Raw genomic sequence first — 22,337 nt, forward strand, 5'->3', positions numbered from 1 at the left:
AATGCCCTGCAATGTGGCCTAACGTTCCTAAGAAGACCAGGAAGTGTCTTACTCTCGAAGTGAAGCTGGGTATTATTCACAGACAATAGAGAGGCCAGAAAACTAATAACATTGCTTGCCACCATCTTGACTCCATCTACTGTCTACTATTTTCAAGTCAGCAGACTCTATTAAAAAGGCTGGTGAGACCGCATCTTCCTTGAAAGCTAAAAGAACCACCTGAACTCGTGACTCTACAATGGATACAATGGAAAGCCTTATGGAAATGTGGTACATAAGTTTTGTATGCGGTACCATGATGGGCACTTTGTTTACATTCGAAAGGTTGCCGGTTAGTGTATTTCCTGTTTCACTCTCCCTCCCTTCATAAAGTTCAGATCATCATCATTATAAAGTTATGTACATACATACATTAGTGTACATTATAATGACTTAAATTAAACTACCTAAATGTTTAACTTCATAATTTTTACTTTCATTAAACCTTTTACTGTACTATGATGCACTCTCGCTTTGCTTACTCTCAATGGAAGTTCAAATCAGGGGTTAAACTTGTTATAATCGGTTCGCTTAACGAAGTTTCGCTTAACGAAGTGTTTTTTAGGAACGTTAAGCGGGGGTTGCCTGTAATCCCTAACTTCTAATATGCTTGATAACAAACCATCTATATTAGTAGAAGTCACTCATAATTTCTTGCCTCCTCCACGACCTCCTCTTTCTTCCTTAGGTACCACTTCTTTAGTCTTATATCCAGATCCCTCCAATATAAATTCTTCTTCTCTATCTCTATCTTTTTCTCATTTTTTTCCTTAGCCTCACTTCTTAGCACTTTCTCCTTTTCCCTTTCCTTTAAGTTCATATCTCTTTTTATTCATGTATCCTTGTGTTCAACATCATCAGCCAGCTTCCCTTTCCTAGCCATAATTTCCTCTACAGCCACTTGGGATCTCATTCTCACCTTCATTGGTCTCTAACCCCCTTCACTGTATCTTCCTAGCCTGATCACTTCCTCCACCTCCTGGTCTATTCTTGTGTGCTGTCTTGTACTTGTTTGATAACAGTTTTGGCCAATTCTCTCTCCATGTTCTCTCATGAATTTATTTGGATTTTTCTTTTCCTTCATCCCAAAAATCACGAAGCTTTTTTTCTTGTCCACTGTATCCCACACTAGGTCTTCTTTCTCTTTAATAACTTTCAATTACAGCGATTTTCGTGTTTTCCTGAATTTGTCTCTTAACAACCTCTGAAAATTTAACTTTTTCTTCTTCTTGCTCCTGTTTCCATTCATTTCCTAGTTCCTTCAGTTTGTTATCACCCAATCCACCTTCTGCTCTGTCTGCAATCCCGTCCTGTACTTTAACCTGCAAGCCCCTTAAGGAGCTTTCGTAATCTTGGCATGTGGCTTTTAGTACGTCATTTTGTTTCTTTATTTCTTGAATCTCCTTTTTCAATTCCTGATCTATTGCACTGACCTCACATTCTGCTAATCTCAATTTCAGGTCTGTGTTTTCCATTATCAGTCTGTCCTGTTTGTCCACTAGACATATACCTTAATTCCCTTTCTGCGTTGATTAGCCTTCTCATATTACCTCATTCGTCCCTGAATCCCGAAAAATCCTTGTCCATTATATCATCTGTTAGTTTTCTTAGACCAACAGGTACTGTTGTTTTTCACACGATGGCGTATGTTTTGTTTCCGCCATACGCCTGGCAGCACTACTCTGTTCCATCACTCTCTTGTTATTCTTTCCATATATACGATCCAACACTTATTTAATTTGGAGACAGGAGAACCTATGGGCCCTCCCCCCTGTACATATGTCTAGGCCAGTCTCCAACTCCTTTTGTAGTTATTCTCTTCAAGCTGCTCAGATGTGTGTGATCAGCACAAAGGCTGCGTGTGTGTGTGTGTGTGTGTGTTTTTGGTTTGGGGGGTGGAAAGGTCTCATCTAGTCTGTGTTTTGCAGCGACATTAAATAGGAACATAGATAAATAAGGAGCTATTTTTGTTAAAAATATTAGTTTACTTTAATGAACATCCATAATTTGTTAATTATGAAAGTAAACTTATCTGACTTCATGAGCTGAAGATATACACATCATGATGAAATAAGCAGCTAATTTCAGTAAGGAATACATACACCTTGGAAGCTATTCCACATAAATTTGTAACTTGCATAATGGTCTATATAAGATGAAAATATTTAATTTGTCTTACTAGAAAGTGTCTGAGGTGCAGCATGTCAGGACAACATTTTGCAGACATCTCCATCAAGGAAAAGGGACAGTTGATGAGGAGCAACATGTGATTAGTTGAAATGAACATTTTGTGGATATCATATTTGATTCAGCAAGACCTTTCTTTCTTCCACAGTTTCAGATGATGTGCTGAGTCCTGATGAAGAAGGAATATGTACTGGGAAATACTTCACAGAGAATGGCCTGGTGGGACTCCTGGAGCAGGCTAGCTCTTCCTTACAACAAGTGAGTCTTCAGACAGGATCTCATATATAGAAATGCTGATGAGAATGTTTTCATAGATGCCACCACTTAACTTTGGATTGCCTTCAAGTAAAGGAGTAACTGGATAATCAATGAATGTGGCTCAAATGTTTTGAAGTGGAGCATGAGTAATTTTTTTGTGTAAAATTTCTATTGTCCCATCAGAATATCCTTGTGATTTAAGGAATCAGAATATATCCTGTTATTGTATACACATCTTGGTGATGAGGATTAAGAAAAGAAGGCTGGAGGTCTTCCTTCTTGAATTCTGTATACAGTAAAACCTCGCTTGACGAATGTCTCTAAGGACGAACAATTCGGGAGACAACCAAAAAATTTGTCAATATATCGACCCAGGGGACGAATGATATTTTGGGGGCGAACGCGGTTAAACAGCTCGCCAGCAGGCAAGCCGTTGTGTGATAGCTAACCCGGCTATCACACAACAACAAAACAAAATATAAGCACAAACGAAAATAGAAACAGGAACATACGAAAAATATTACATAACAATCTCCGTGCCACCACGATTTTCTCCTGTTTTTCCTGGGCATGGTGATGTTAGCTCTACTGTAGCTTCCTCGGCGTTATCCTCGCTGCTCTGGTGGCTCTCAGCATTGCTGTCATCATCATCCTGGCCATGTCCAGGTACTGCAGATTGTGGCACATCCATCGCAGCTGTTTCCTCGCCGCCTGGCAAGGAACAGCCCTACTGCCCGCTCCTCTCACACTGAGCATCACCTCGGAGGATCAAAGGAACTTCCTGGCCACGTGCCTTTAACTTCCCTTCTTGGAAGTCCAAACTTGCTCCCTCATGCGTGAGGAAGTCAATCCCAGCAGGCAAGGGTCTTCCAAGGCAGAGAGAAGACTGGCAATCATTCCATGTTTACAGATGTTCACTATAACGGGCCCCACATAGCGGCACTGACTTGTGACGCTACACAGCTGTTTTGTAGCTCTGAAACGCTGCGCACATCCAAAGTCCTCTCTCATGACTGTCTTCTCGGATCTTGTCTGTCTTCCTCCCCATCCTCCTCTCCTCCATTCCATCATGCCATCAACGTCCAGTCTCTCAAGTAAATAACCTTTTCTTTTTTATTCATTTTCTTATCATTTTGATAGCATTTAGGTAAGTAAAACAATTTAGGCTTTCTATAATTATTTCGTTCTTGTCATGCATATATTAAAGGTCTAGTTTGAATGGGTTTTATGGACAAAAATATGATTTTTTTTTTGGTCTGGAAAGGATTAATGGTATTTCAATACATTCTCATATGAAAAATTTATTCAGGGGACGAACAAAATGGGTGATGAACAGGATTTAGGAATGAATTATGGTCGTGAGCTGAGGTTTTACTGTATATATATATATATATATATATATATATATATATATATATATATATATATATATATATATATATATATATATATATACACACACACACACACACACACACACACAAGCAGCAGCAGAAGAAGTACTATATAGAAAAACGAAACTCAGAGAAACAGAAGGTTGCAAAGATATATATATAAAGAAAAACAGAAACGAGGAGGAAAGGAAGAGACACAATGAACTGGTGGCAGAAGCAAGAGAAAAAAATAATGAAAGGTCAGAGGAGGAGAAGAAGGCATTTTTGGAGAATTATAGGAGACAGGATAAGGAAATGGTATATAAAAGAGAAAGAAGAGAAAAGAATGGAGCAAGTTTAACTAAAATGATAAGAACAAGAGATTAAAATGATGTATACAAACATAGATGGGATTTTATCTAGTAAATTAGAATTAAGAGATTACATAAAGAAAGAAGAACCAGATATTGTATGCCTGGTGGAAACAAAGTTAAATGAGGCAATAAAAATAGACATAGATAAAAGGTATAATATATGGAGGAGAGAGAGTGGGTAAAGGAGGAGGAGTCATGATGATGTTAAGGAAGGAGATAGTGGTAAATCAAGTGGAGTTTGGGGAAGGAAAATCAGAAATACTGTATGTTAAGATGCATATTAACAAAAAGGAGTTAACAATCATTGGAACATATGTGCCACCAAAAACAAACTCATGGACTAACCAAGAATATAGAGACATGATAGATGACACAATAAGGAGTCTTACAAGAATCATTAAGGAAAGGAGAAAAGTGATATTGATAGGAGATTTCAACTGTAAGGAGGTAGACTGGGAAAATTATGAAAGTGGTATGGGGGAAGATGCCTGGGGAGATAGATTCCTGAACCTAATGATAGATAATTTGATGGTCCAAAGAGTAAAGGAAAACACAAGATTCAGAGGAAACGATGAGCCGGCAAGATTAGACCTAGTTTTTACAAGGGATATACCAATTAACGATGATATAAGATACAAGTGCCCATTGGGAAAGAGTGACCATGTAATATTAGAGATGGATATAGAAGAAGGAAAGGAAGATAGAGATGAATCATACAAAGGAGACCGATTAAATTACAGAAAGGCTGATATTGAGAATCTCAAGAACTATTTTAAAACGTAAACTGGGAGGAGATGGAAAACTCATTAACGGTTCAAGAGAAATATAACTTATTTTTGGAAATATACAAAACTGGGGTCAGGGAATATGTTCCAAATATAGACCTAAAGAAGAAGGAAAGAAAGATTGGTTTAATGCAAGATGTGCTAGGGCAAAGGAGAAACGAGATGGAGCATGGAAAAGGTGGAGAAGAAACAGAAATCCAGAAAATAAGGAAAACTTCAAAACAGCAAGAAATGAATATGCTAAGGTGAGAAAGGAAGAAGAAAAGAACTATGAAAAGGACATTGTCGAAAAATGTAAGGAACAACCAAAATTGTTCTACAGATTCATAAATGGAAAAATAAGACAAAAAGAAACAATAGAAAGGTTAAAAGGAGAAAACGGAATGGTGGAAGACCCAAAAGTATGGCAGAACTGTTAAATAGTAAATTTCATGAGGTCTTTACTAAGGAATCCAAATTTGAAAGACCACAGGGTAATAGAGAGACTGTCTATATGAAAGAGATTAAAGTAACCAAGCTTGAAATAAAAAGTTGATGACGGAATTGGATGAGGAAAAGGCAATGGGACCGGATGAAGTCTCAGGCAGAATACTGAAAGAATGTAGGGAAGAACTAGCAAGTCCAATATACAACATCATAAAATGCTCAATAGAAAATGGAACAGTGCCAGTGGAGTGGAAAAGAGCTGAGGTGGTTCCCATATATAAGAGCGGAAGGAAGGAAGAACCTTTAAATTACAGGCCGGTATCACTAACTAGTGTAATATGCAAGATGTGTGAAAAAGTAATAAAGAAGCAATGGATTGAGTTTCTTGAAGACAACAAAATATTATCAAATAGCCAATTTGGTTTTAGAAAAGGTCGGTCATGTGTGACAAATTTATTGAGTTTCTACTCTAGAATAGTTGATAAAGTACAAGAGAGAGAGGATGGGTTGACTGTATTTATTTAGATCTAAAAAAGGCTTTTGATAAAGTGCCACATGAAAGATTACTATGGAAGTTAGAGGAGAAGGGTGGCTTAAAAGGAAGCACATTGAGATGGATGAAGAATTACTTAAGGGGGAGAGAAATAAGGACGATAGTTAAAGATATGAAGTCCAAGTGGAGAACAGTAGACAGCGGAGTGCCACAGGGGTCAGTATTGGCACCAATACTTTTTCTCGTATATATAAATGACATGCCAGAGGGAGTGAACAGCTACATAAATCTGTTTGCGGACGATGCGAAACTGTGCAGAGTCATTAAACAAAAAGAGGATTGTGAAATACTACAGGAAGACTTAAACAAGATCTGGAAATGGAGCAAAAAATGGGAGATGGAATTCAATGTGGACAAAAGCCATGTCATGGAAAAAGTGAAAGACGACCAGTGGGAATCTATAAGATGGGAGATGGAGTAGAACTAGAAAAAGTAAAAAAGGAAAAGGACTTGGGAGTGACAATGGAAGAAAATAATCAACCGGTTAGCCATATTGATAGAATTTTCAGAGACGTATAATTTGCTAAGGAATATTGGAGTAGCATTTCACTATATGGACAAGGAAATGATGAAGAAATTGATAAGTACTAAAATAAGACCTAGATTGGAATATGCAGGAGTTGTGTGGACTCCCCATAAAAAGAAACACATAAGAAAATTAGAGAGACTACAAAAATGGCTACAAGAATGGTTCCAGAATTTAAAGGGATGGCATATGAGGAGAGACTAAAGGCAATGGATCTACCAACCTTGGAGCAGAGAAGAGAGAGAGGGGATCTGATACAAGTTTATAAATTGATTAACGGAATGGATGAAGTGGATAATGAGAAACTGATCCTGAGAGAAGAATATGACTTTAGAAGCACAAGATCGCATAGTAAGAAACTAAGGAAGGGACGATGTCTGAGAGATGTTAAAAAATTTAGTTTCCCGCAAAGATGTGTTGAGACTTGGAACAGTTTGAGTGAGGAAGTGGTATCAGCAAAGAGTGTACATAGTTTTAAAGAAAAATTGGATAAGTGTAGATATGGAGACGGGACCACACGAGCATAAAGCCCAGGCCCTGTAAAACTACAACTAGGTAAATACAACTAGGTAAATACACACACACGCACACACACACACACACAGTAGAGACTCAATACTCAAACTGAATTCGTTCCAAATGGCCGTTCGAGTATTAAAAAGTTCAACTATCGATCCTATAAATCAGGTAATTCGTTCCAGCCATTTCCAAACCCCAGTTTTGAAAAAAGCAGCGGTTTGATTTTGCAGTCGCCGCTAGCATTGGCGCACAGAAGCAGGGTTGGCCTGTCTTTCATGGGCTTGTGTCCTGGTAAACATTTCTCTTCCTTTGTTATATAGATCATGTTTTTTTTTTTTTTTTTTTTTTTTTTTTTTTCAAAACAGGCCATTTTTATCACAATTGAAGATCTGTTGTGGGCTTAAGTGCTCCTTATCCACAAATTTCTTAAATTCAGGCACAAATTACTCGGCGGCGACTCTGTCAGCACATGCAGGGTCGCCGTGCGTCACAACAGAATGAATTCCAGTTCTTTTCTTGAAATTCACAAACCACCCTTTACTTGCTTTAAAATCATCATTGGAGTCAGATATAGTATCAGAAATAAGATCACGATGCAGCAGCCTAGCCTTCACACAAATTATGGCCTCTGACAAAGAATCACCAGCCATCTGCCTTTGGTTTATCCAATCAACAATTTTTCCATTTCTTCCACTGCTGCAGGTCGCTTAAATTGCCTTTTCACACCAATAACCACATCAGCTCTTTTAATGAGCTCCGTCTTCTTCAGTATTGTGGCTACTGTAGATTTAGCCATACAGTACTCAGCTGCAAGATTGGTTATTCTTCCTTTTTTCTCGTATTTATCAATAATCTGCTTTTCCTTTCGATGGTTGTCACTACATTCTTTCTTGTAGGCATATTCTCACCACTAACAAGCCTCTTTGTTACCACTGTAAGCTTCTAAATAAAAAAAAAAAATAAAAAACTCCGGAGAGAAAGCGCAGGACAATGTTATTCTTAGGACAGCGGAGGATCAACTGGCTGCGATGGACTAGCCTCTTTGTTGCCACTGTAAGCTTCTAAATGGGAAAAAAAAAAACTCCGGAGAGAAAGCGCAGGACAATGTTATTCTTAGGATAGTGAAGGACCAACTGGCTGTGGTGGACTGGTGGGGCGCGTGGGACGGCGGGAAGGATGAAAGTGCAAGAAAATGTAATTCTTAAGACAGGGAAGGATCAACTGGCTGCGGTGGACCGGTGGGGCTTGTCGGGCAGCGGGAAGGATGAAAGCGCAGGACAATGTAATTCTTACGACAGCGAAGGATCAACTGCCTGCGGTGGACCGGTGGGGCGCGTGGGGCGGCAGGAAGGATGAAAGCGCAGGACAATGTTATTCTTACAACAGCAAAGGATCAACTGGCTGCGGTGGGGCGGCGGGAAGGATGAGGCCTTTTTTTGTTTACAGCCACATGGATGGTCGTTCGACTAATAGGTATTTGTTCGAGTATTAAGTTGAGCTTTTGCGTCCGACTGTTGAAAAATTCAACTATTGAGATGTTCGATATATATATATATATATATATATATATATATATATATATATATATATATATATATATATATATATATATATATATATATATATATATATATATATATATATATATATATATATATATATATATATATATATATATATATATATATATATATATATATATATATATATATATACATATATATATATATATATATATATATATATATATATATATATATATATATATATATATATATATATATATATATATATACAGCAAGGGGTTATAAGGGGTTATGTTCCTAAAAAACCCTTCGTTAAGCGAATTTTCGTCAAGCGAACCAATTATAACAAGTCTAACCCCTGACTTGAGTTTCCATTGAGAGTAAACAAAGTGAGAGTGCATCATAGTACAGTAAAAGGTTTAATGAAAGTAAAGATTATGAAGTTAAACATTTAAACAGTTTAATTTAAGACTAAGTCATTATAATGTACACTAATGTATGTATGTAAGTAACTTTATAATGTTGATGATCTTAAATTTATGAAGGGAGGGAGAGTGGAGCAGGAAATATGCTAGCTGGCAACCTGTGGAATGTAAACAAAGGGCGCATCATTGTACCGCATACAAAACTTATGTACCACATTTCCACAAGGCTTTCCATTTTATCCATTGCAGAGTCATGAGTTCATATGGTTCTTTTAACTTGCAAGGAAGATATGATCTCACCAGCCTTCTTAATAGAGTCTGCTGACTTGAAAATGGTAGACAGTAGATGGAGTCAAGCCATGGTGGCAAGCAATGCTATTAGTTTTCTCGCCTCTCTTGTGTCTGTGAATAATATCCAGCTTCACTTCGAGAGTAAGAGACTTTCTGGTCTTCTTAGCAATGCTAGGCGACATTGCAGGGCGTTTTGGTGGCATGTTGAATGAGGGAAGACGAGCGGCTGCTGACGCTGTTATTGTTTTGAACTTGGTGTGCATATTGTCCACGAGAGGCGCTGGTGTATTCAAAAGCCTGTCAGTTTGCGTGATAGGGTAGGGCTTTCAAACTTGGAAAAAATTACCTAGATAAAATTTCGTTAAACGAGCAAATGGTAGTAAAAGGAAACCTTCGTTGTAGTGAAATTTCATTGTGTGAACCTTCATTAAGCGGGGGTTGCCTGTATATATATATATATATATATATATATATATATATATATATATATATATATATATATATATATATATATATATATATATATATCTCAGTGAAAGAATTAATCTATGTAACTAAGTGGCTCCTTCTTGTGGCATTGCAGGCTGGTATGTACGAATGTCTTAATGAAGTGTACAAGATCCTAACGCCCATTGCTGAGAAGAACAGAGACTGGAAGAAGCTTATTAACATTCACTCCAAGCTGCAAGATGCCTTCAGTAAGATTGATGCTCTAGAGGGACGCAGAATATTTGGTACTTACTTCCGTGTAGGCTTCTATGGCTCCAAGTTTGGTGACCTGGATGGCGAGGAATTCATCTACAAGGAACCCATGCTGACTAAGCTCCCAGAAATCTCCCACAGATTGGAGGTAATAACAGTTATATTTCCAGTACATTTTCCAATGTCATACAAGGTGTCAGTAGAAGCAACACTTTATATATGTCAAGCCTTTTCTCTGCATTGAAAAATTGTAGTAAATTTATGTGGATTGCAGATTGACATCCTATGAGATATGAAACTCTCTGAGATGCTAGGCCTCATTCTTGCATCATTTCCTACAAAAGCTCACTTTTGTGTTTATCTGTTAGGGCTTTTATTCTGATCGCTTTGGTGCTGAGAATGTGGTGATCATCAAGGACAGCAACACTGTGGACAATACCAAGCTCAGTGCTGACAAGGCCTGCATTCAGATCACCTATGTGGAGCCTTACTTTGATGAATATGAGTACAAGGACCGTGTTACCTCCTTTGAGAAGAACTACAACATAAGTAAGTGTGACCTAAGTTCCATGCTGAAGCTCCTCATGTGTCTGCTTGTACAAAAAAAAATGTGTATATTCCATAATATGCCCATCTTTCTTCTTTTCATTTATGCTTTTGTACTTCCAAGCTACTGTATGAAAATTTCTTACAAAAGGTAAGCCTTGCTGACATGTAATTTCACTCTCAGAGAGGTTTATCTTCTCAACACCCTTCACGCCTGATGGCCGGGCTCACGGGGAGCTGAATGAGCAGTACAAGCGCAAGACTGTCCTCACCACCATGCACATGTTTCCTTATGTCAAAACTCGCATCCAGGTGGCAGACAGGATGTCGGTGAGTGACTACAGCTGTAAGCATGGAGTGTTGTGTAGAGACTGTAAGGGAAAGGTTTGGCAGAAAGTAAAAAGGAGTGAAGGTTTGGAGACATTGTGTTGTACTTCTTGCTGTTAATCAATTCACATCAAACTTTTTATATATATGATTTATTGTATTTCATTTGCTTTTATTTGATTTTGTTTGAGTTTATTTCAAATTGATTTATTTATGTATTTAATTTATTTATATATTTATTTCATTTTATTTATTTTTTTTGTTTTTGTTTTTTATTTATTCTATTTATTTATTTATTTATTGTATTTATTTATTTTTTTATTTTATTTATTTATCTATATTATTTTATTTATTTATTTATTTAGTCATTTATTTACATATTTTTTCTTGGTGACAGGTATAGAGGACTGGTTACTTAAAAGATGTGAGATCCTATCACATGTAAAACAGTGATGTAAATCTCAACTACTCACCACATGCAATGTTATCATCAGCCTTCTCATGTAATCTGTTACTAATGTGTGTTCTGGACTTCTTCCTAACAGTGGGTGCTGACTCCCATAGAAGTGGCGATTGAAGATATCCAGAAAAGAACCAGAGAGTTGTCCTCTGCTATCAACCAAGACCCACCAGATCACAAAATACTTCAAATGGTTCTTCAGGTGAATGTTTTACTGAACCCTGCATGTCTGTATATACAAATGGCTTTCATAGGAATAAATAGCAGGAATCTCTTAGAAAATAGATTGATGAAAGAAGGAGCAACATTCTGTGATAACACCATAAAAGTGTCTCTATTTCTTTTCTTTTCTTTAGAAGGTCTGGCACCAGAAATATTTGTACATTTTACAACCACAAACTTCCACTTTTCAGGGCTGCATTGGCACAACGGTCAATCAGGGCCCGATGGAGGTGGCTCACATCTTCCTTTCAGACCTAGTGGAGAGCCGCAAGCCTCCATCCCGACTACAAAACAAGCTCAGATTATGCTTCAAAGACTTCTCTAAAAAGTAGGTCACCTAATCATATAAAGACACTGGAGTGGGTAGGAAAGAGTATCAAAGCAGTAAAGCAGCTAATTCCCGACGTTGAATATTCTTGGGTTGCCATTGATCGCTGGCTGTTTTAATACGCGACTCGGTATACAGCCAGCCAGCTCGCAAGAGACACACATTCTAAAATTCATATCATAATAAATCTTGAGGTATTGAGTCTTTGTACTGCAAAACATTAATTCCAAGTGTTTATCCTAACATTATCCATATGATCTGGTAATACACACTCTACAAAACTGTTATTATAAGCTTAATACTCACAGTCGCGGTTTCAATGCTCTCGCATTTTTTACTAGTCTCAATTACATATTTGGTTTGAAACATTTTTTCATATAGTTCAACACAGAGCACTGTTTCTCCTCTAAATATTACAAAGGAATACATTCTGTAATAATCTTGGTAGAGCAACATTTTTGCGGCCGAAGGTATATCAAACCGAAAAGACTAACTGAACTCGGGAACACCGAGTCCTCTCAAAACACCAAAACAACCCCGCGGCCCGCGGTTGCTTGGAAGCTCGTGTGAAGTAGGGTGACCAGACGTCCCCGATTTCAGTGACCTGTCCCCGGCTACTGATGTCCCCGGCTACTGCTGTTCCCGGTTTTCTGTAACTGAAAGATCACTTGATGCGTTAAAAAAAACTACTCCTTTTGATTATGATAAATATGTCCTTTTATAATTACTCTTTTAGAATGTCAAGAATAAGGAGAAGGCCTTATTTTTTTATATAGTTTCCATGAAGACGGTGAAGTGTATGGCGGACACATTTTAACAGCTAATGGGTGTTCATGATCTCAGATATTTCATCAAGTAGATTTTTTTTTTCTTTGCAACTTGGGTAAATAAGGCGAGAGAAACTTTTGATTGCTGGTTTAGAAATGGTACAGATAGTGTCCCCGTTTTAGTTTTCCCAGTGCAAAAACACTACATGTTTTTACCTCCCTGAACTGAAAATGTCCCTGGAATTTGTCTCAGAAGAAATTTGGTCACCCTAGTGTGGAGTGTTCTTAGAGCTGAAACAGAATGCCGGTTTATATATGTGCTGTAGCTGACTGCAATTCTATATCAAAAAAGAAAAACCAAGGCGTGAAAGGATAGATTGTGTTTCCCAGGAAGAAAGACGCGGCTCGAAGATTATGGGAGACACAATGTAAACGAGGCCCGACGTGGAGAGCTACCAAGGACCATGCTATCTGCTCAAAGCACTTCATAGATTGGTGCAAAGGACCGTCAGCATCGCATCCAGACCCTGAACTGTTTACCCATAACCGGTGGGGAGCAGGTAGAAACCTGCTTGATGTTGATTACATACGGAACGGACAATCTTTCACTAAAGTCATACAAGGATTTTGCATCAAAACATCGTGTTTATTTGATATCCGTCACATTTTCTGGATTTGATTGCTAATTAGTTAACTTGAACCAATGAAATGTGCTTGCTTACTGAAAATAATGTAATTCACTCAAGGTGATGAAGTGTCCCAAAACTGAGACCATGAACCAAGCATTTTTGGCTCGTTTTTTCATATTACGTTCTCTGTGCTTGGTGAAGTTGATTAGAGATGTTCCTAATAATTTATTACTTAGTTTGATAGCACATATATGACGTAAAATTTTTTTCCAGCATACCGAGTTGAATGTGCTAAATTAAGTTATCTGGCGAATCTGGCAGCTTTTCAGCACTTTCCGACGTCGGGAATTGTCTAGCCATTGAATGTTCCAAGTTTTCCTTGAAATCATTATTTCAGCTGTAGATTATTTTGATGTATTTCTTATGTACTGTACATGTTTATTTCAGGATGTAAATGTCACTTGGTGAACTAGATAGTGCAACACTTTTAAATCTAATTTTTCAACAATATTACCAATTTAAAACCCAATTCTCTATACTTTTATCAGCTTTAAATCTCTCTCCACTTCTTGCATTACAATCATTTAATGATCTCCCAAATCTCCATTGTTGCATTTTAACCTGTGATATACATAGCTATTGTGATGTCATGAGTAGCAACACAACTCTTTCAGGTGCTATGATGCCCTACGGAAGAACAAGACTCTGATTGGCCAGGATATGCGGGAATATCATCGAGAACTTGAGCGGAACTATAATAGGTTTACAGAAGGCCTGGCACCTATGATCACCATAAACCATCTAACTCGGCCTTCCAGGTGAGACCAGTATAGTAGCACAGAAGAGTCGGAGTAAAGGAAGGAGAGGGTTCATTGTCTTTAATTGGAAAATTTACATGTGTAGGAAAGAGAAAGAAATGTGCAGTTTTGAAATAGTTAAAATGTTGCATACTTTTGAAAGGGGATTGATTTTGTAATGAGCCCAAATGTGACAATTTTGTCCTAACTCATGTACCAACCAAGTGCAAGAGTTACTTCATTTTCAGGAATGCCTTACTAGGGATGGATGAAATATGAAAGGTTATTGTTTTGTCTTTGTGGTCTTAGTTATATTATAAGGAGGAAGGTGAAGTTTACCACAAACAATTTTTGGGTGTCTAAAGAATGTGAGTACATAGATTTTATATATATATATATATATATATATATATATATATATATATATATATATATATATATATATATATATATATACACACACATATACCATATATGATGGCTAATAAGATGCACCTTTTCTCCAAAAGAGAGTCTCAGGAAATCAGCCTGGGTTCTATAAGGTCAAGGTTCAACATTGAGGCAGTGGTTGGTGGTAAAAGTCTATGGCAACAGGGGTTCTAAAATCAAGCCTCAGACATCTTTGCACATGTAAACAAAGAGATGATTGGTACTACACCACAAAACAAAATTCTTTCAAGGTAACAATATATAATAGGTCATACTTTGCTGGTAATTCACATTGAATGACACCAGTCAGGAAGAATTTGGCTAAGTGACCATGCACCACACGAATCAAAACAAAACATGCAATCGGTGATCTTGATCTTGACACAGGCAAGTTTCACTGCATTCTTTACAAGACACACTTTCATACTATTAAAATTGCATCTATTTTTAACATTCTTATCTTGCATACAAGTAAAAAAAATTGTAAAAAATGGAAAAAGAATATGATTATTAGCCCTGTAATCTCTCAGAGTTACTGTCGATGCCATATGCCAGGTACATGTTTATATCTCACAACATGATTGGTACCTAGACTACTAGGAAATATTAAAGTTTTTTAAATGCAAAATATTGGGATCAAAATTTGATATAAATGCATGTGAGAGTCTTCAAATGTCAAGTGAAATCTTTCACTTCATATTCAGAGCTTAAATCTGCTCTCTCTCTCTCTCTCTCTCTCTCTCTCTCTCTCTCTCTCTCTCTCTCTCTCTCTCTCTCTCTCTCTCTCTCTCTCTCTCTCTCTCTCTCTCTCTCTCTCTCTCTCTCTCTCTCTCTCTCTCTCTCTCTCTCTCTCTCTCTCTCTCTCGTCTGCCAAAATTGAGTGTGTTTTATGAGCCATCAAATATGATATATACATGTATATATGTATATAGCCAGATAGATAGATAGATAGATAGATAAATAGTGAGTGAGTGAGTAAGTAAAACTGTGGTGATAAAGTATTCTCTTAAACTGTGTTCAATTTCAAGTTATGAAAAGTCATTCTTGTTGAATAATTGTGTGTGTGTGTGTGTGTGTGTGTGTGTGTGTGTGTGTGTGTGTGTGTGTGTGTGAACAAATTTGTACATATGTATGTGTACATAGAATACAAAGTAGCCTTGGCATGATGCATCACATTAATGGGAGCACCAACAACTGACTAATCCCCAATACTAACTTCCATGCATGCAGCACTGTGTCTTCGTGCTCCACACTGCGTGTGCCAACAGGGTAGGTGCTGAACTGCTGGTGCTGTGCATGGTGAATTGGTAGTCATGGTAGTGGTGATGGTCATGCTTGATATGGACTTTGAATGGTTGTGGTAGTGGGTGATAGAAGTGGTAAGTTAGGTATAGTGGTGGGCTATGAATGATGGTGGTGATGTAGAAAATGTGAGGACAGAAAGTTGTTTGGTGCTGATGGCAGTGTCTAATAGTGAGGATAGTTTAATGGCATAATACAGAAAATGTATTGTACATGATGGTGGTGGTAGTAACAACATCTTTATCATAAGTATCAGATCTGGCACCATTAATGTTGTTAATGTTGTTGTTTTTTTCATATAGAGGAGTTAGATTTTTCAAATAATCTATCTATATACTATGCTGTCATTGCCTCAGAATGAGGTGGTTGTGTTGTTTACATTGACAACTATTTCCTTGTACCTTAGTCTTCAGGCCTTTAGGGGAGAGAGAGGATTGAGCCTTGATGCATCTCAGTGCACAAAGAATAATAATACATATCCTGCAATTTTGCTGTAAAACACAACAGTCCACCGGTTGAACCTGATTTAGGAGAACCATCCATCAAAATTGTATTTCCATTCAGGCAATCACTGCTACTCTCCATTCATACCTATCACTTCTTGTTTTCTTTAAGCCATACATCTTTAGCTTTACAGTCTCTTTAAGTGCATTAGTTGATTGGTCATATTTTATATTATATTATTGGTTTGTCAGTTGAATTAATACATGTGAATAATTGTGCTCTCATTTTATTTCAGTGACAGCCAGTCTGATTATGCAAATATATGTCTTGCTGCACAGAAATACTAGATGTACATTTAACACATACTGTACATATTACATTAAATTTCTACTTCTCATGATGAATACAATAACACAGTAGTAATTAAAGTGTCTTGCACTAAGATCTTTGTAATATTCATTTTGTTCACTAAAAAATAAAACATGTTTTGAACTATACACTGTTGATGCACATTCCACAAGTAGTCTAACACCTTGTGATACATTTCTTGAGTCATATTGGCATTGCATCAACTCTCCACTGTTATTTTTATCTCTGTTGTACATATGATAGTTAATCTACATTTACATTTTATCACCAGCTATCATTTTGATAAATTAGATGTATTCTTTTGTAAATCGCACATGATGTATTTTTTTCAAGCTTCCTTCAAATGACACGCAGACATGGAACCTGCCTTTCAAAATGATGTTAGTGAATCAGTACATGAGTTTACTGACCATGGCTTGATGCATTAGATAAATATATTGGTGCCTCATGATATTCAAAAGCACTTCCTAGAAATAAGAATTTGTTTTAATAAAATAGATAGATAGATAGATAGATAGATAGAGAGAGAGAGAGAGAGAGAGAGAGAGAGAGAGAGAGAGAGAGAGAGAGAGAGAGTTACACTGGTCTGTTGGGGTTCAGGTTAACTAGTAGCATGGGTTTGGCTTTGATTCTTAATTGGTTGCTATTGAAGTTAGGTAAAGTCATCACTCACCATGTGCTGAATAAAGTTAGGGAATACTACTTCATTAAAACAGATAGTAAAGCCATTAACTTGTCTTTTAATACATTCATTACCATATGTGACTGGAAACTTGTACTCGATCATCACATGGTGTATTTATGACTTAAAGACATTTCCAGGAAATCTTGCTTTAAAACAACTTTGTTCCAAGCTTCCCAGCACTCTCACTTTTAACACTTTCTCCCAGAGTGACGTCTTGGCGTCACTCTACTGGGAGCACAAGCTCGGGGGAGACCCTGGTGTCGGGAGGCTCAGCCGACTCTGACACAGGGCCCGCCTCAGGAACGGAGTGCTAGAGGGCCACAGGTTTTAGTGCTGCTGTAGTCAGGTTATTCACACAGTAAGTAGCTTTGCATGGCACTGGCAATATCATTATATATATATATATATATATATATATATATATATATATATATATATATATATATATATATATATATATATATTTATATTTACATATATCCTCTATGTATGATAATATTTTACTGATTATTGCAAAGTAGGAGGAGGTTTGTACAATGAAGCTTTTTTGTTTTCTCTATTATTAGTAGTAGTCATTGTATAATAAGTGTATCTGCTTTAAGATGATGCTCTAAGTCAGTGGTTCTCAAAGTGGTTGATATTGACCCCTAGGGGTCACGGGAACCATCCAAAAAGGGGCCAAAAGGAGGTCAATGAACAATTTGGGGGACAGCAAATATTACTGCTGGAGTTGAAATGACCATTGAAGCTTTCATCCAGAAATTCTATATTCTAGATTATAATTTGTAAAAATCTGAAGAAAGTCATTTTATCATTAGATTAAAAGAATACACAAGTTCTTGAATTCAAACCATAACTAATTATTTTTCAGTGATTAATCTTGAGAAATTTAAGCAGCACTGGCAACATTGCCTTCAACCTTCAAGAGTGAAGTATCAAGAAACCTTGTTACTAAATTGGTTATTGTTTTAAATACATGTTTCTTTTTATTTTCAGAGTGGCAAATAGTGGTTTTTATTTTGTAATGTTTTTTTTCAACCTTGGTTGCAATCATTGACATGAAAGCAATAACAACAACAACAACAACAACAACAACAACAACAACAACAACAACAACAACAACAACAACAACAACTACTACTACTACTACTACTACTACTACTACTACTACTACTACTACTACTACTACTACTACTACTACTACTACTACTACTTTTACTACTACTACTCTTTTACTACTACTACTACTACTACTACTACTACTACTACTACTACTACTACTACTACTACTACTACTACACTACTACTTTTACTACTACTACTACTACTACTACTACTACTACTACTACTACTACTATTCTTTTACTACTACTACTACTACTACTACTCTTTTACTACTACTACTACTAATACTAATACTAATACTCTTTTACTACTACTACTACTACTACTACTACTACTACTACTACTACTACTACTACTACTACTACCACTCTTTACCACTGCTGCTACTACTACTACTACTACTACTACTACTACTACTACTACTACTACTACTACTACTACTTTCATCAGAATTATTTTCCATAAATTAAAAGATAGGGGGTTGATGGAAATTTTGAAACTTTACTACTACTACTACTACTACTACTACTACTACTACTACTACTACTACTACTACTACTACTACTACTCTTTTACTACTACTACTACTACTTCTTCCATCAGAATTATTTTCCATGAATTAAAAGATAGGGGTTGATGGAAATTTTGAAACTTTACTACTACTACTACTACTACTACTACTACTACTACTACTACTACTACTACTACTACTACTACTACTACTACTACTACTACTACTACTACTACTACTACTACTACTACTACTACTACTACTACTACTACTACTACTACTACTACTACTACTACTACTACTACTACTACTACTACTACTACTAGTCCTCCTCCTCCTCCTCCTCCTCCTCCTCCTCCTCCTCCTCCTCCTCCTCCTCCTCCTCCTCCTCCTCCTCCTCCTCCTCCTCCTCCTCCTCCTCCTCCTCCTCTTTTGCTACTACTACTACTATACATGGAAATTTTTAAACTTTATTGGGGATCAATGAGTTAAAAAGTTTGAGAAGCCCTGCTCTAAGTGTATAACATTTTATCTCATGGTTTGGCATCACTAACAACTAGGTTTCCATTGTTTTTATACTGGGAATTTTATGCCTTCAGAAGAATGTCATTTGGTGTACAAATTTTAATTGGGTTCTCGAACAAGGTTACATAATTTCAAATAGTATTGAAAAACAAACAAACCTGCCATTTATTCCTCATTTATATTTTCTTTAAATGTTTCCTTTATTTTCATGTACATACAGTGGTATGTTAAGCTACAATTTTTATTTGTTCCATGACGCAATGGGCAACTTGATTAGGATGCAAGCCAGATCTTCATTTCCCATTGAAATCAGTGGGAAGTTAATCTGTTCTAAGGAAAAAAAAAAAAAACCCTCTATCACTTACATTACAACCAAATGGATATAAGTTGGTAGTGGTACAAGGTATCTGAATTATGAAGATCAGTAAATGAGATGGAATGTTTGGTGGTGACGGGTGGTGGTGGCGGCAGAGTCAGTGATGGTGGGATGGAGAGCATGAGAGTATGAGTGGTGGTGATAGTAGGTAGTGAGCACACACACACACACACACACACACACACACACACACACACACACACACACACACACACACACATTCGAAGCACAAGATCGCATAGTAAAAAGATGAGAAAGGGAAGATGTCTGAGAGATGTTAAAAAATATAGTTTCCCACAAAGATGTGTTGAGACGTGGAACAGTTTGAGTGAAGAAGTTGTTTCTACTCTAGAATAGTTGATAAAGTACAAGAGAGAGAGGGATGGGTTGACTGTATTTATTTGGATTTAAAAATGGCGGATTACAGATGTTGCCGGATGAAAGAATACCGGATTAAGGAGGTTCAACCTGTATATGAAGGAGGTGATGTTGAGTTTAATGGACAAACAGGACAGACTGATAATAGAAAACACAGAGCTGAGATTGAGATTAGTCGAATGTGAGAAAGTCAGTGTAATCAATTAGGGATTAAAGGAGATGCAAGAGATAAAAAAACAGAATGATATATTAAAGGCTACATGTCACGACTACTAAGACTCCTTAAAAAGTCTACAGAAAAAAAGTACAAGATGGGATTGAGGACAGTGTAGAAAATGGAATGGGTGAAAACAAGCTGAAGGAATTATGAAATGCATGGAAACCGGAACAGGAAGAAGAAAAAGTTAAATTTTCAGAGGTAGTTAAAAAACAAATTCAGGAAAGAACAAAAGATGCTGTTATACAAGTAATTAAGGAGAAAGATCTAGTGAGAGATACAGTGGATAAGAGAAAATGTATCTTGATTTTTTGGGATGAAGGAAAAGAAAATCCAAACAAGCTCATGAGAGAGTGTGAAGAGAGAGAATTGGCCAAAACTATTATCAAACAGGTCCAGGACAGCACACAGGAGTTGGACCAGAAAGTGGAGGAAGTGATTAGGTTGGGAAGATTTAGTGGAACAGGTAAGAAACCAATAAAAGTGAGAATGAGATCACAGGTGGCAGTGGAAGAAATTATGACAAGGAAAGGGAAGCTGGCTGATGATACTGAACATGAAGATATTTGGATAAAAAGAGATATGAACCTGGAGGAGAGGGAAAAAGAGTAAGTGCTAAGAAATGAAGCTAAGGAGAAAAACAAGGAAAGGATGGAGAATGAGAAAAAGAATTTCTACTGGAGGGTTTTAGATATGAGACTAAAGAAGTGGTATTTATGGAAGAAAGAGGAGGTCATGGAGGAGGCAAGAAATTAAGAGTGACTTATACTAATATAGATGGGTTGTTATCCAGCGTGTTGGAGGTTAGGAATTATTTGAAAGAGAAAAGGCTGGATGTAATGTGCATCATTGAAACAAAACGAAAAGCGGAGACCCATGTTAACTTTAAAGAGGAGGGATTTAATAGCTGGAGAAGAGACACGAAGGGTAAAGGGGGAGGAAGAGTGCTAATAATGGTTCGTGATAATATATGTGTGGGGATGTGCAAAATGGTGAGGGCAAGGTGGAAGTAATGGGAGTAATGATCAAAACAGGAATTGAAAAAAAAGAAAAATTATAGTTACATATGTGCCACCTAAGACAAAGAGAGGTGATTAGGTGCTTAGATAATATTATCAGAAGAGATGGAAGAATACTATTAGTTGGAGACTTTAACTGTTAAAAAAAAGTAGACTGGAGAGAGATGGAAGTAATGGATAATGCTGGACAGTGGAACAAGGAGGTGTTACAGTTGACTATGTAAAATGCAATGGACCAGTGGATGGAGGAGTCAGCAAGGTATAGGGGGGAAGAAGAACCATCATTGCTTGATCTAATATTCAAAAAGAAGCCAGAATTCCCTCCCAGCATAAAATACTTTAATCCAATGGGAAGAAGTGATCATGTGACATTAGAGTTGGGAGTACAGGAGGAGGATGGGATAAGATACAGAGATTACTAAAAAAAAGAGAGATTAAATTATTTAAGAGTGGATTTTGAAAAATTAAGGAACTTTTTTGCTGATATTGAATGGAGAAACATTATGTACAAAAGGACAATATAAGGGAAATAAGAAATATTCATACAGAAATATAACAAAGGAGTAAAGAAATACGTACCTTTGTATAGACTTAGAAAAAATAGACACTTGGTATAATTCTAGATGCACAGAAGCTAAAAAGGCAAAAGATAAAGCTTGGAAGAAACTCATAAAACAGAGAAATTACAATAACAGACAACAGTATAAGGATGCAAGAAATTAATATATTAGAGCAGGGGTTCTCAACCTTTTTCCCATTAAGTACCCCCTGAGTTATAAAACCATCTTCCCAAACCCCCAATAATCTGACGTCGAACAGAATGGTAATTTATTGACTCTCTCTCTCTCTCTCTCTCTCTCTCTCTCTCTCTCTCTCTCTCTCTCTCTCTCTCTCTCT

The 22,337-nt window shown here is 36.9% G+C and overlaps 1 protein-coding gene across 1 annotated transcript in view; it reads left to right on the forward strand.

Annotated features, from left to right (window-relative positions):
* The window catches only part of LOC123520020 (dedicator of cytokinesis protein 7-like), an 83,631-nt gene that overhangs the window by 46,417 nt on the left and 14,877 nt on the right, over nt 1–22,337 (forward strand). Inside the window, 9 exon segments of the mRNA XM_045281832.1 lie at nt 2,375–2,484; nt 9,866–10,132; nt 10,353–10,533; nt 10,715–10,860; nt 11,403–11,519; nt 11,731–11,867; nt 13,938–14,081; nt 15,720–15,758; nt 17,495–17,647. Coding sequence (XP_045137767.1) covers nt 2,375–2,484; nt 9,866–10,132; nt 10,353–10,533; nt 10,715–10,860; nt 11,403–11,519; nt 11,731–11,867; nt 13,938–14,081; nt 15,720–15,758; nt 17,495–17,603 — 1,250 coding nt within the window. The 3' untranslated portion in view covers nt 17,604–17,647.

The sequence above is a fragment of the Portunus trituberculatus genome, chromosome 46 (assembly GCF_017591435.1).
Source record: "Portunus trituberculatus isolate SZX2019 chromosome 46, ASM1759143v1, whole genome shotgun sequence".
NCBI lineage: Eukaryota > Metazoa > Arthropoda > Malacostraca > Decapoda > Portunidae > Portunus > Portunus trituberculatus.